Below are 14718 nucleotides of genomic sequence, written 5' to 3'. Positions count from 1 at the left end.
ATTGTTTCTACTTGTCAGTATTACTTACTAAAACTGTTGTTACACTAAGGTTTTTATTCTAAGAAAAACGAAAATGTTCAATTATATTCCATGATATTCTAAAGATATATGTGTTGACTGAATATAAGCAAGTGATGTCTGCTAAATAATCAAGTTGATGGCGCAGTCATATAGCCTCGGCACCTACATAAAGCTGAGTGACTCACTCATTCATGGCTTTGGATCAAAATAAATAAGTACCAACATTCCTTCTGATAGTCTTTTAATAAAGAAATGTTTTGGTTATCCTGACCTGGACACCATGTATTATAATAGCCCATTATGGGCTGTTAGCAGGACAATAGACTCTTGCCAACACCTCTCTGTATTTGATTATATTTCATAAATGATCATAGGAAGTCGGCTTCCGAACCCAAAAGTAAGTGAACCATGTCCAAATGGCATAATAAATGTCCAAATGGCATACAGTCGGAAGTTTACATACAACTTAGCCAAATACATTTAAACTCAGTTTTTCACAATTCCTGACCAACTTGCCCTCCAAATACACCTCTGCTGTTTTCAATAAGGATCTCAGCGATCACTGCCTCATTGCCTACATTCACTATGGGTCCGCGGTCAAACGACCACCCCTCATCACTGTCAAACGCTCCGTAAAACCCTTCTGCGAGCAGGCCTTTCTAATCGACCTGGCCCGGGTATCCTGGAAGGATATTGACCTCATCCCGTCAGTAGAGGATGCCTGGTCGTTCTTTAAAAGTAATTTCCTCACCATCTTAAATAAGCATCCCCCTTTCAAAACATGTAGAACTAAGAACAGATATAGCCCTTGGTTCACTCCAGACCTGACTGCCCTTGACCAGCACAAAAACATCCTGTGGCGGACTGCACTAATATTAAATAGTCTGCGCGATATGCAACTTTTCAGGGTAGTCAGGAACCAATACACGTAGTCAGTTAGGAAAGCAACGGCTAGCTTTTTCAAACAGAAATGTGCATCCTGTAGCTCTAACTCCAAAAAGTTTTGGGACGCTGTGAAGTCCATTGAGAATAAGAGCACCTCCTCCCAGCTGCCCACTGCACTGAGGCTAGGAAACACTGTCACCACCGATAAATCCACGATAATCAAGAATTTCAATAAGCTTTTCTCTACGACTGGCCATGCTTTCCACCTGGCTACCCCTACCCCGGGTAATAGCCCTGCACCCCCCACAGCAACTTGCCCAAGCCTCCCCCATTTCCTCTTCACCCAAATCCAGATAGCTGATGTTCTGAAAGTGTTGCAAAATCTGGACCCCTACAAATCAGCTGGGCTTGACAATCTGGACCCTCTCTTTCTAAAATTATGTGCCGCAAATGTTGCAACCCCTATTACTAGCCTGTTCAACCTCTCTTTCATATTGTCTGAGATCTCCAAAGATTGGAAAGCTGCCACGGTCATCCCCCTCTTCAAATGGGGAGACATTCTAGACCCACCTGTTACAGACCTATATCTATCCTACCCTGCCTTTCTAAGGTCTTCGAAAGCCAAGTTAACCTCTCTAGGGTATGTGGGATGAAATCGCCAGTGGAATCCCGTGGCGCGATATTCAAATACCTTAGAAATGCTATTACTTCAATTTCTCAAACATATTACTATTTTACACCATTTTAAAGAAAAGACTCTCGTTAATCTAACCACACTGTCCGATTTCAAAAAGGCTTTACAACGAAAGCAAAACATTAGATTATGTCAGCAGAGTACCCAGCCAGAAATAATCAGACACCCATGTTTCAAGCTAGCATATAATATCACAAAAACCAAAACCACAGCTAAATGCAGCACTAACCTTTGATGATCTTCATCAGATGACACTCCTAGGACATTATGTTATACAATACATGCATGTTTTGTTCAATCAAGTTCATATTTATATCAAAAACCAGCTTTTTACATTAGCATGTGACGTTCAGAACTAGCATACCCACCGCAAACTTCCGGTGAATTTACTAAATTACTCACGATAAACGTTCACAAAAAACATAACAATTATTTTAAGAATTATAGATACAAAACTCCTTTATGCAATCGCGGTGTCCGATTTTAAAATAGCTTTTCGGCAAAAGCACATTTTGCAATATTCTGAGTAGATAGCTCGCCATCACGGGCTAGCTATTTTGACACCCACCAAGTTTGGCACTCACCAAACTCAGATTTACTATAAGAAAAATTGGATTACCTTTGCTGTTCTTCGTCAGAATGCACTCCCAGGACTTCTACTTCATCCACAAATCTTGTTTTGGTTCAAAATAATCCATAGTTATGTTCAAATATCCTCTGTTTTGTTCTTGCGTTCAAGACACTATCCGAAGGGTGACGCGCGGACGTGTATCGTGACAAAAAAATTCTAAATATTCCATTACCGTACTTCGAAGCATGTCAAACGCTGTTTAAAATCAATTTTTATGTGATTTTTCTCGTAAAAAAGCGATAATATTCCGACCGGGAAACCTTGTTTTCGTTCAAAGACTCAAAGTTGAAAATGGCCTCTTCACGTGCATGCGCGCCCCCGTCTCATTGTTCTCAGATCGACCACTTACAAAATGCGCTACTGTTTTTCAGCCATGGGCTGTAAAGTCATCATTCAACGTTCTGGCGCCCTCTGAGAGCCTATGGGAGCCGTAGGAAGTGTCACGTTACAGCAGAGATCCTCAGTTTTCAATAAAGAGAGTGTAGAAGGCCAAGAAATGGTCAGAGGGCACTTCCTGTACAGAATCTTCTCAGGTTTTTGCCTGCCTTATGAGTTCTGTTATACTCACAGACACCATTCAAAGAGTTTTAGAAACTTTAGTGTGTTTTCTATCCAAATCAAACAATTATATGCATATTCTAGTTTCTGGGCAGTAGTAATAACCAGATTAAATCGGGTACGTTTTTTATCCGGATGTGAAAATACTGCCCCCTACCCTAGAGAGGTTAACAAACAGATCACCGACCATTTAGAATCCCACCGTACCTTCTCCGCTATGCAATCTGGTTTCCGAGCTGGTCATGGGTGCACCTCAGCCACGCTCATGGTCCTAAACGATATCATAACTGCCATCGATAAAAGACAATACTGTGCAGCCGTTTTCATCAACCTGGCCAAGGCTTTCGTCTGTGTCAATCACCACATTCTTATCGGCAGACTCAACAGCCTTGGTTTCTCAAATGACTGCCTCGCCTGATTCACCAACTACTTCTCAGACAGAGTTCAGTGTGTCAAATCGGAGGGCCTGTTGTCCAGACCTCTGGCAGTCTCTATGGGGGTGCCACAGGGTTCAATTCACAGGCCGACTCTCTTCTCTGTATACATCAATGATGTCTCTCTTGCTGCTGGTGATTCTGTGATCCACCTCTACGCAGACGACACTATTCTGTATACTTCTGTCCCTTCTTTGGAAACTGTGTTAACTAACCTCCAAACGAGCTTCAATGCCATACAACCCTCCTTCCATGGCCTCCAACTGCTCTTAAATGCAAGTAAAACTAAATGCATGCTCTTCAACCGATTGCTGCCCACACCTGCCCGCCCGTCCAGCATCACTACTCTGGACGGTTCTGACTTAGAATATGTGGACAACTACAAATACCTAGGTGTCTGGCTAGACTCTAAACTCTCCTTCCATACTCACATTAAGGATCTCCAATCCAAAATTAAATCTAGAATCGGCTTCCTATTTCGCAACAAAGCATCGTTCACTCATGCTGCCAAACATACCCTCGTAAAACGGACTATCCTACTAATCCTTGACTTCGGCGATGTCTTTTACAAAATAGCCTCCAACACTCCACTCAGAAAATTGGATGCAATCTATCACAGTGCCATCCGTTTTGTCAACAAAGCCCCATATGCTACCCACCACTGCGACTTCGTCGGCTGGCCCTCACTTCATATTCGTCGCCAAACCCACTGGCTCCAGGTCATCAATAAGTCTTTGCTAGGTAAAGCCCCGCCTTATCTCAGCTCACTGGTCACCATAGCAGCACCCACCCGTAGCACGCACTCCAGCTGGTATATTTCACTGGTCACCCCCAAAGCCAATTCCTACTTTGGCCGCCTTTCCTCCCAGTTCTCTGCTGCCAATGACTGGAACGAATTGCAAAAATCGCTGAAGCTGGAGACTCATATCTCCCTCATTAACTTTAAGCATCCGCTGTCAGAGCAGCTCACAGATCATTTCACCTGTACATAGCCCATCTGTAAATAGCCCATCCAAATACCTCATCCCCATACTGTATTTATTTATCTTGCTCCTTTGCACCCCAGTATCTCTACTTGCACATTCATCTTCTGCACATCTATCACTCCAGTGTTTAATTGCTAAATTGTAATTACTTCGCCACTACGGCCTATTATTGCCTTACCTCCCTAATTTTACCTAATTTGTATATAGATTTTTTCTATTTTGTTATTGACTGTATGTTTGTTTATTCGATGTGTAACTCTGCGTTGTTGTTTGTGTCGCACTGCTTTGCTTTAGCTTGGCCAGGTCGCAGTTGTAAATGAGAACTTGTTCTCAACTGGCCTACCTGGTTAAATAAAGGTGAAATAAAATAAAAAAAATTAAAACATTTGGACAGATCAGCAATAATACAGGACATGTGGACAGGTCAGCTATAGGTCAGGACGTGTGGACAGGTCAGCTATAGGTCAGGACGTGTGGACAGATCAGCTATAGGTCAGGAAATGTGGACAGGCCAGCAATAGTACAGGACATGTGTACAGATCAGCTACTATAGGACAGGACATGTGTACAGATCAGCTATAATCCAGGACATGTGAACAGATCAGCTATAGGACAGGACATGTGGACAGATCAGCTATAGGACGGGACATGTGGACAGATCAGCTATAATCCAGGACATGTGGACAGGTCAGCTATAGGACAGGACATGTGGACAGGTCAGCTATAATCCAGGACATGTAGAAAGGTCAGCTTTAATCCAGGACATGTGGACAGGTCAGCTATAATCCAGGACATGTGGACAGGTCAGCTATAATCCAGGACATGTGGACAGGTCAGCTATAATCCAGGACATGTGGACAGGTCAGCTATAGGACAGGACATGTGGACAGGTCAGCTATAGGACAGGACGTGTGGACAGGTCAGCTATAATCCAGGACGTGTGGACAGGTCAGCTATAATCCAGGACGTGTGGACAGGTCAGCTATAATCCAGGACGTGTGGACAGGTCAGCTATAATCCAGGACATGTGGACAGGTCAGCTATAGGACAGGACATGTGGACAGGTCAGCTATAGGACAGGACATGTGGACAGGTCAGCTATAGGACAGGACATGTGGACAGGTCAGCTATAATCCAGGACATGTGGACAGGTCAGCTATAATCCAGGACATGTGGACAGGTCAGCTATAGGACAGGACATGTGGACAGGTCAGCTATATGACAGGACATCTGGACAGGTCAGCTATAATCCAGGTCAGCTATAGGACAGGAAATGTGGACAGGTCAGCTATTATCCAGGACATGTGGTTAGGTGAGCCATAGGACAGGACATGTGGACAGGTCAGCTATAGGACAGGACATGTGGACAGGTCAACTATTGGACAGGACATGTGGACAGGTCAGCTATAATCCAGGACATGTGGACAGGTCAGGTCAGAATATTATCGATTTTTTACGAGAAAAATCGCATAAAAATTGATTTTAAACAGCGTTTGACATGCTTCGAAGTACGGTAATGGAATATTTAGAATTTTTTTGTCAGATTAAGGATCTCCAATCCAAAATTAAATCTAGAATCGGCTTCCTATTTCGCAACAAAGCATCGTTCACTCATGCTGCCAAACGGACTATCCTACTAATCCTTGACTTCGGCGATGTCTTTTACAAAATAGCCTCCAACACTCTACTCAGAAAATTGGATGCAATCTATCACAGTGCCATCCGTTTTGTCAACAAAGCCCCATATGCTACCCACCACTGCGACTTCGTCGGCTGGCCCTCACTTCATATTCGTCGCCAAACCCACTGGCTCCAGGTCATCAATAAGTCTTTGCTAGGTAAAGCCCCGCCTTATCTCAGCTCACTGGTCACCATAGCAGCACCCACCCGTAGCACGCACTCCAGCTGGTATATTTCACTGGTCACCCCCAAAGCCAATTCCTACTTTGGCCGCCTTTCCTTCCAGTTCTCTGCTGCCAATGAATGGAACGAATTGCAAAAATCGCTGAAGCTGGAGACTCATATCTCCCTCATTAACTTTAAGCATCCGCTGTCAGAGCAGCTCACAGATCATTTCACCTGTACATAGCCCATCTGTAAATGGCCCATCCAAATACCTCATCCCCATACTGTATTTATTTATCTTGCTCCTTTGCACCCCAGTATCTCTACTTGCACATTCATCTTCTGCACATCTATCACTCCAGTGTTTAATTGCTAAATTGTAATTACTTCGCCACTACGGCCTATTATTGCCTTACCTCCCTAATTTTACCTAATTTGTATATAGATTTTTTCTATTTTGTTATTGACTGTATGTTTGTTTATTCGATGTGTAACTCTGCATTGTTGTTTGTGTCGGCCTGCTTTGCTTTAGCTTGGCATGGTCGCAGTTCTAAATGAGAACTTGTTCTCAACTGGCCTACCTGGTTAAATAAAGGTGAAATAAAATAAAAAAATAAAAACATTTTGGACAGATCAGCAATAATACAGGACATGTGTACAGATCAGCTATAGGACAGGACATGTGGACAGGTCAGCTATAGGACAGGACATGTAGACAGGTCAGCTATAATCCAGGACATGTGGACAGGTCAGCTATAGGACAGGACATTTGGATCGATCAGCTATAGGACAGGACATGTGGACAGGTCGGCTATAGGTCAGCTATGAGGCAGGACATGACGACAGATCAGGTAAAGGTCAGATATAGATAAGGACATATGGACATTACTCCTTGACCTCACATTGACCTCTCCTTGACCTAACTTTCTCCTTACCCACACTGTTCTTCAGAGGTCCCTCCCTTCAACCCTCCCTCTGGAATGGCTGGATGTCAGTTAGCAGTGTGTGATAGCAGACAGAAACAGTAGTGACTGTTGGGTGGCAGGTTAGACAGTGTCCCGCAGATTAATGCTGTAATTTATGTGATTAAGACACCGAATGACCCACATGTAGAAATAAACTCAGCAAAAAAAGAAACGTCCCTTTTTCAGGACCCTGTCTTTCAAAGATAATTAGTAAAAATCCAAATAACTTTACAGATCTTCATTATAAAGGGTTTAAACACTATTTCCCATGCTTGTTCAATGAACCATAGACAATTATGGAACATGCACCTGTGGAACGATCGTTAAGACACTAACAGCTTACAGACGGTAGGCAGTTAAGGTCACAGTTATGAAAACTTAGGACACTAAAGAGGCCTTTCTACTGACTCTGAAAAACACCAAAAGAAAGATGCCCAGGGTCCCTGCTCATCTGTGAACGTGCCTTAGGCATGCTGCAAGGGGGCATGAGGACTACAGATGTGGCCAGGGCAATAAATTGCAATGTCCGTACTGTGAGACGCCTAAGACAGCGCTACAGGGAGACAGGACGGACAGCTGATTGTCCTTGCAGTGGCAGACCACGTGTAACAACACCTGCACAGGATCAGTACATCTGAACATCACACCTGCGGGACAGGAACAGGATGGCAACTACAACTGCCCGTGAATGCACAATCCCTCCATCAGTGCTCAGACTGTCCGCAATAGGCTGAGAGAGGCTGGACTGAGGGCTTGTAGACCTGTTGTAAGGCAGGTCCTCACCAGATATCATCGGCAACAACGTCGCCTATGGGCACAAACCCACCGTCGCTGGACAAGACAGGACTGGCAAAAAGTGTTCTTCACTGACGAGTCGCGGTTTTGTCTCGCCAGGGGTGGTGGTCGGATTCGCGTTTATCGTCGAAGGAATGAGCGTTACACTGAGGCCTGTACTCTGGAGCGGGATCGATTTGGAGGTGGAGGGTCCGTCATGGTCTGGGGCAGTGTGTCAGAGCATTATCGGACTGAGCTTGTTGTCATTGCAGGCAATCTCAACGCTTTGCGTTACAGGGAAGACATCACCCTCCCTCATGTGGTACCCTTCCTGCAGGCTCATCCTGACATGACCCTCCAGCATGACAATGCCAACAGCCATACTGCTCGTTCTGTGTGTGATTTCCTGCAAGACAGGAATGTCAGTGTTCTGCCATGGCCAGCAAAGAGCCCAGATCTCAATCCCACTAAGCACATCTGGGACCTGTTGGATCGGAGGGTGAGGGCTAGGGCCATTCCCCCCAGAAATGTCCGGGAACTTGCAGGTGTCTTGGTGAAAGAGTGGAGTAACATCTCACAGCAAGAACTGACAAATCTGCAGTACTTAATGCAGATGGTGGCCACACCAGATACTGACTGTTACTTTTGATTTTGACCCCCCCTTTGTTCAGGGACACATTATTCCATTTATGTTAGTCACATGTCTGTGGAACTTGTTCAGTTTATGTCTCAGTTGTTGAATCTTATGTTCATACAAATATTTACACATGTTAAGTTTGCTGAAAATAAACGCAGTTGACAGTGAGAGGACGTTTCTTTTTTTGCTGTGTTTATAACTAATATATTGTAATTTAATAATGTGGTTTGAAGGGACAGAAAGTGGAAAGGGAAGTGGAATTTTAAATGTTGCTTACTGGACCTGATTTAGATTGTGTTACACCCAGATAAGATCAGACCAGTGATTTAATCATCTTTAATGCCTCAGTTTAATCACCCCCGACAACCTGCTGCCAAGACTGAAGACAACATGATTCTCTGCAATTGGGGGGAGGGGTTAGAGTTAGAGATGTGGTCATTCAGAAACATGCCAGAATGTCTCCTAGATTTGGAATCTCACTGAATTAAGAGGCTCTCCTTGCGTCACAGTGTTTTTGTAATGAGTTGCCATGATGTTTTGATCTAAACCAACTAAATTGCTTCCAGTTAATTGGGAACTGCCAACCAGATTCAGATTCGTAGTAATTTGGTAACAATTACTGTGGCAGAATGCAGTAGCGGAGAAAGACTAACAAGATAAGGATTCTAGCACGGCTTCAAATGTTCTACAAGTGTTCTGCTGTTACATGGTGATGTACCACAGCTTCAGTTGTTAACATGTTACATGGTGATGTACCACAGCTTCAGTTGTTAACATGTTACATGGTGATGAACCACAGCTTCAGTTAACATGTTACATGGTGATGAACCACAGCTTCAGTTAACATGTTACATGGTGATGAACCACAGCTTCAGTTAACATGTTACATGGTGATGAACCACAGCTTCAGTTAACATGTTACATGGTGATGAACCACAGCTTCAGTTGTTAACATGTTACATGGTGATGTACCACAGCTTCAGTTGTTAACATGTTACATGGTGATGTACCACAGCTTCAGTTGTTAACATGTTACATGGTGATGTACCACAGCTTCAGTTGTTAACATGTTACATGGTGATGAACCACAGCTTCAGTTGTTAACATGTTACATGGTTATGAACCACAGCTTCAGTTGTTAACATGTTACATGGTGATGAACCACAGCTTCAGTTAACATGTTACATGGTTTTTCTCCAGGGTCGAAGATTTATTACAGAGTGTCTTATGGGTACTCTATGATGCTTGCTTTATCAATTACACTGATCGCTATCTAAGCGTTCAGACGTTTTTGGAAAGGAAATCACAGTAGCTTAAATAGTCAAGTGTATGTGATAGCATTCATCATGGTTTACACCCCTGAAAAACTATGTCCTTCTCCTTCCCTGACTGTTCCTAAATGTTTGTATTCCTAACTTAATCCGCCAATACAATGTTTTGCAGTCTGTTGGTAACCAGCCAGGCTCCAAGACAATGTTCTGTAGGCCGTTGGTACCCAGCCAGGCTTCAAGACAATGTGCTGTAGGACGTTGGTACCCAGCCAGGCTCCAAGACAATGTTCTGTAGGACGTTGGTACCCAGCCAGGCTCCAAGACAATGTTCTGTAGGACGTTGGTACCCAGCCAGGCTCCAAGACAATGTTCTGTAGGACGTTTGTACCCAGCCAGGCTCCAAGACAATGTGCTGCAGGACGTTGGTACCCAGCCAGGCTCCAAGACAATGTTCTGTAGGACGTTGGTACCCAGCCAGGCTCCAAGACAATGTTCTGTAGGACGTTGGTACCCAGCCAGGCTCCAAGACAATGTGCTGAAGGACGTTTGTACCCAGCCAGGCTCCAAGACAATGTGCTGCAGGACGTTGGTACCCAGCCAGGCTCCAAGACAATGTGCTGCAGGACGTTGGTACCCAGCCGGGCTCCAAGACAATGTTCTGTAGGCCGTTGGTACCCAGCCAGGCACTAATGCGTCTCTCTCTCCTCACTGAATGAATGATAAATGGATGAATGGGTGATAATTGTGCTCCTTACTTCACAATTGAAGTTAAATTAGGCCTAACTGAATGATAAGGAGGGCGAAGAGGTTGATTTAATTCAGAACAACAATAGTGTAATGATGAGTTTGTTATTCCTGTTTATCAGCGTCGGCACTCATGTAAAAGATTTGACCGCATGGCTTGCAGGTTGACAACCATTCTCTTTTACGTTTTACTTTGTGAAAAGAAGCTGTTATTAGATTGTTTAATTTACTATAACTCTATCACTAATCAAATGTATTGTCAGGGAAACTGAAACATGCTACATGTTGCAGTAGGGCTTTAGAATAATGCAACATATATCCTTGACTCTATCCAAGTTGATGAGCGGCAAACAAACGATGCTAGTCAACCTGCACAGCCGGCCCATCGAAACTAAACCTAAATTATACCAAAACGAATTTCACACATAATAAGAGTTAGCCTATATACAAGATAATTAAATTGACAATAGTCTGATGAGTGACAATATTAGGTATATCAGTTGTCAAATTGCACATAAAGAGATGGGCACATCTTGTAATTGACAGATGCAGGGAAAGGATCATCACTTTATGAAATCCTCCTTCAGAGTCACATGCAGGTAAAACATTGATTTCTATACAGTATTTGAAAGAGAATATTCTGCAGTTTATGACACTTACCTTTGTCAAATAATTCTAAAAATTCACAAAGTGCAGCCCTTTTCCCAGTAATATCTGTGCTGTCCATGCATTCAGCACATTACCACTTATGTGGCAGCATTCCTCTGGCTACTAAGCAAAAACTAGTAACATATTAAAAGTACAATTAAAATATGCTATTCTGTCGTCAATGGATGAATGGATGCCAGCAACCAGATAGAAACTGATAATGGTGCATGTGACTTCAGTTAAGTTTTGGAAAACCAAGTACTTGCTCAATGGCTTTCAATATCTGGAGATAAAACCAGGCCAGCGGGGGAGCGACTGTCTGAGAATGGGCACAATACAGTGTCTGATACAATGAAAAAAATACTGTTTTTATATCTTGTCATAAATATATTTCCACTAATATTTATTTATGCAATTAATTCTTTGCAATTCTTCATGCACTGGTGATTTTGTTTAGTAATACAGAAAATAATTTAACTTGTGACCTGGCTGGTTATATTATTATTATTATTAGTAGTATTATCATCATCATCAACAGGTTCCATGCTGGGTGGTACATCTGTCAGAGAACAGGTTCCATGCTGGGTGGTACATCTGTCAGAGAACAGGTTCCATGCTGGGTGGTACATCTGTCAGAGAACAGGTTCCATGCTGGGTGGTACATCTGTCAGAGAACAGGTTCCATGCTGGGTGGTACGTCTGTCAGAGAACAGGTTCCATGCTGGGTGGTACATCAGTCAGAGAACAGGTTCCATGCTGGGTGGTACATCTGTCAGAGAACAGGTTCCATGCTGGGTGGTACATCTGTCAGAGAACAGGTTCCATGCTGGGTGGTACATCTGTCAGAGAACAGGTTCCATGCTAGGTGGTAAAACTTCCCAGGCCTCCTAGGAACAGGAAGGCTGGCTTCTGCTTCTGCTGATCCTCCTGGTTTTGTATTTGGCTGGAATGTGATTTACTGATCGGGGTCCCAGCTAATGTTGAGCTCCCTCCCTGGGTTTCTGTTAGCTGGGGTGAAGGTGTTACTAGTCATTCTCCGCTGATACAGTTGAAGTCAGAAGTTTACATACACTTAGGTTGGAGTCATTAAAACTCATTTTTCAACCACTCCACAAATTTCTTGTTAACAAACTATAGTTTTGGCAAGTCAGTTAGGACATCTACTTTGTGCATGACACAAGTAATTTTTCCAACAATTGTTTACAGACAGATTATTTCACTTATAATTCACTGTACCACAATTCCAGTGGGTCAGACGTTTACATACACTAAGTTGACTGTGCCTTTAAACAGCTTGGAAAATTCCAGAAAATGTCATGGCTTTATAAGCTTCTTATAGGCTAATTGACATCATTTGAGTCAATTGGAGGTGTACTTGTGGATGTATTTCAAGGCCTACCTTCAAACTCAGTGCCTCTTTGCTTGACATCATGGGAAAATTTAAAGAAATCAGCCAAGACCTCAGAGAAAAATTGTAGACCTCCACAAGTCTGGTTCATCCTTGGGAGGAATTTCCAAATGCCTGAAGGTACCACGTTCATCTGTACAAACAATAGAACACAAGTATAAACACCATGGGACCACTCAGCCGTCGTACCGCTCAGGAAGGAGACACGTTCTGTCTCGTAGAGATGAACGTACTTTGGTGCGAAAAGCGCAAATCAGTCCCAGAACAAAAATAAAGGGCCTTGTGAAGATGCTAGAGGAAACGGGTACAAAAGTATCTATATCCACAGTAAAACGAGTCCTTTATCGACATAACCTGAAAGGCCGCTCAGCAAGGAAGAAGCCACTGCTCCACAACTGCCATAAAAAAGCCAGACTACGGTTTGCAACTGCACATGGGGACAAAGATCATTCTTTTTGGAGAAATGTCCTCTGGTCTGATGAAACAAAAATAGAACTGTTTGGCCATAATGACCATCGTTATGTTTGGAGGAAAAAGGAGGAGGCTTGCAAGCCAAAGAACACCATCCCAACCGTGAAGCACGGGGGTGGCAGCATCATGTTGTGGGGGTGCTTTGCTGCAGGAGGGACTGGTGCACTTCACAAAAAAGATGGCATCATGAGGTGGGAAAATTATGTGGATATATTGAAACAACATCTCAAGGCATCAGTTGTGGCAAAATGGCTTAAGGACAACAAAGTCAAGCTATTGGAGTGGCCATCACAAAACCCTGACCTCAGTCCTATAGACAATTTGTGGGCAGAACTGAAAAAGCCTGTGCGAGAAAGGAGGCCTACAAACCTGACTCAGTTACACAAGCTCTGTCAGGAGGAATGGGCCAAAATTCACCCAACTTATTGTGGGAAGCTTGTGGAAGGCTACCCGAAATGTTTGAACCAAGTTCAACAATTTAAAGGTAATACACTCAATTAGTATTTGGTAGCATGTAAACTTCTGACCCACTGGAAATGTGATGAAAAAAATAAAAGCTGAAATAAATCATTCTCTACTATTATTCTGACATTTCACATTCTTAAAATAAAGTGGTGATCCTAACTGACCTAAGACAGGGAATTTTTACAAGGATTAAATATCAGGAATTGTGAAAAACTGAGTTTAAATGTATTTGACTAAGGTGCATGTAAACTTCCGACTTCAACTGTACTTAGGGTTTCTGTTAGCTAGGCTGAAGGTGTCACTAAATGTCCTCTGTTATTCTTCGTTTCAGTTGAAGAACAAGTTCATGAAGAAGCTTCCCCGAGACGCCGAGGCATCCAATGTTCTCGTTGGAGAGGTGGACTTCCTGGACGCCCCCTTTGTGGCATTTGTACGTCTACAGCAGGCCGTGATGCTGGGAGCTCTCACCGAAGTCCCTGTCCCCACCAGGTTAATATAGAAATGTATATTTTTAAATGTAAACTAGAGTTGTTACGGTTTGACATCATAGTGTAATCTCTTTGGTCTTTCATCCTCAGATTCCTGTTCATCCTTTTAGGACCCAAAGGAAAAACCAAGTCTTATCATGAGATAGGAAGAGCTATCGCCACCCTCATGTCAGATGAGGTAAGCAGAACAAGGTTTCAGAGCAAGGTATTTAACCTTTACTTTTTTTTACTAGGCAAGTCAGTTAAGAACAAATTCTACCCCGACCAAACCCTCCCTTAACCGGACAATGCTGGGCCAATTGTGCACCGCCCTATGGGAAGGTATCAGCTATGATGTCAGATGAGGTAAGCAGAGCAAGGTGTCAGCTATGATGTCAGATGAGGTAAGCAGAGCAAGGTGTCAGCTATGATGTCAGATGAGGTAAGCAGCACAGAGCAAGATGTCAGCTATGATGTCAGATGAGGTGAGCAGCACAGAGCAAGGTATCAGCTATGATGTCAGATGAGGTAAGCAGAGCAAGGTGTCAGCTATGATGTCAGATGAGGTGAGTAGCACAGAGCAAGATGTCAGCTATGATGTCAGATGAGGTAAGCAGCACAGAGCAAGGTATCAGCTGAATACATGTCTGAGTCCCTACTAAATACTATGCTGCCTGTATAAATCCGTCAGATGAATGCTATACAGGTATGCTGTCTACTAGTTGAACATTCACATTCAGTCCCTTTCCAAACCAGCTGAGATGTACTTGCTGCTGATATTCACAACTGCTTTGTTTTTTCCAGCTTTTTCTGA

At 43.3% G+C, this 14718-nt stretch overlaps 1 protein-coding gene across 3 annotated transcripts in view; it reads left to right on the top strand.

Annotated features, from left to right (window-relative positions):
* The window catches only part of LOC115183167 (electrogenic sodium bicarbonate cotransporter 1), a 227889-nt gene that overhangs the window by 132813 nt on the left and 80358 nt on the right, over positions 1-14718 (top strand). For all 3 annotated transcript variants that reach the window (XM_029744503.1, XM_029744505.1, XM_029744504.1), the window contains 2 exons: positions 13769-13926; positions 14016-14103. In XM_029744503.1, coding sequence (XP_029600363.1) covers positions 13769-13926; positions 14016-14103 — 246 coding nt within the window. The remainder of the gene's footprint in view (positions 1-13768; positions 13927-14015; positions 14104-14718) is intronic.

This window comes from Salmo trutta, unplaced genomic scaffold (genome assembly GCF_901001165.1).
Source record: "Salmo trutta unplaced genomic scaffold, fSalTru1.1, whole genome shotgun sequence".
NCBI lineage: Eukaryota > Metazoa > Chordata > Actinopteri > Salmoniformes > Salmonidae > Salmo > Salmo trutta.
The sequence above is the reverse complement of the archived record's forward strand: the minus strand, read 5'-3'. Positions and strand labels throughout refer to the sequence as shown.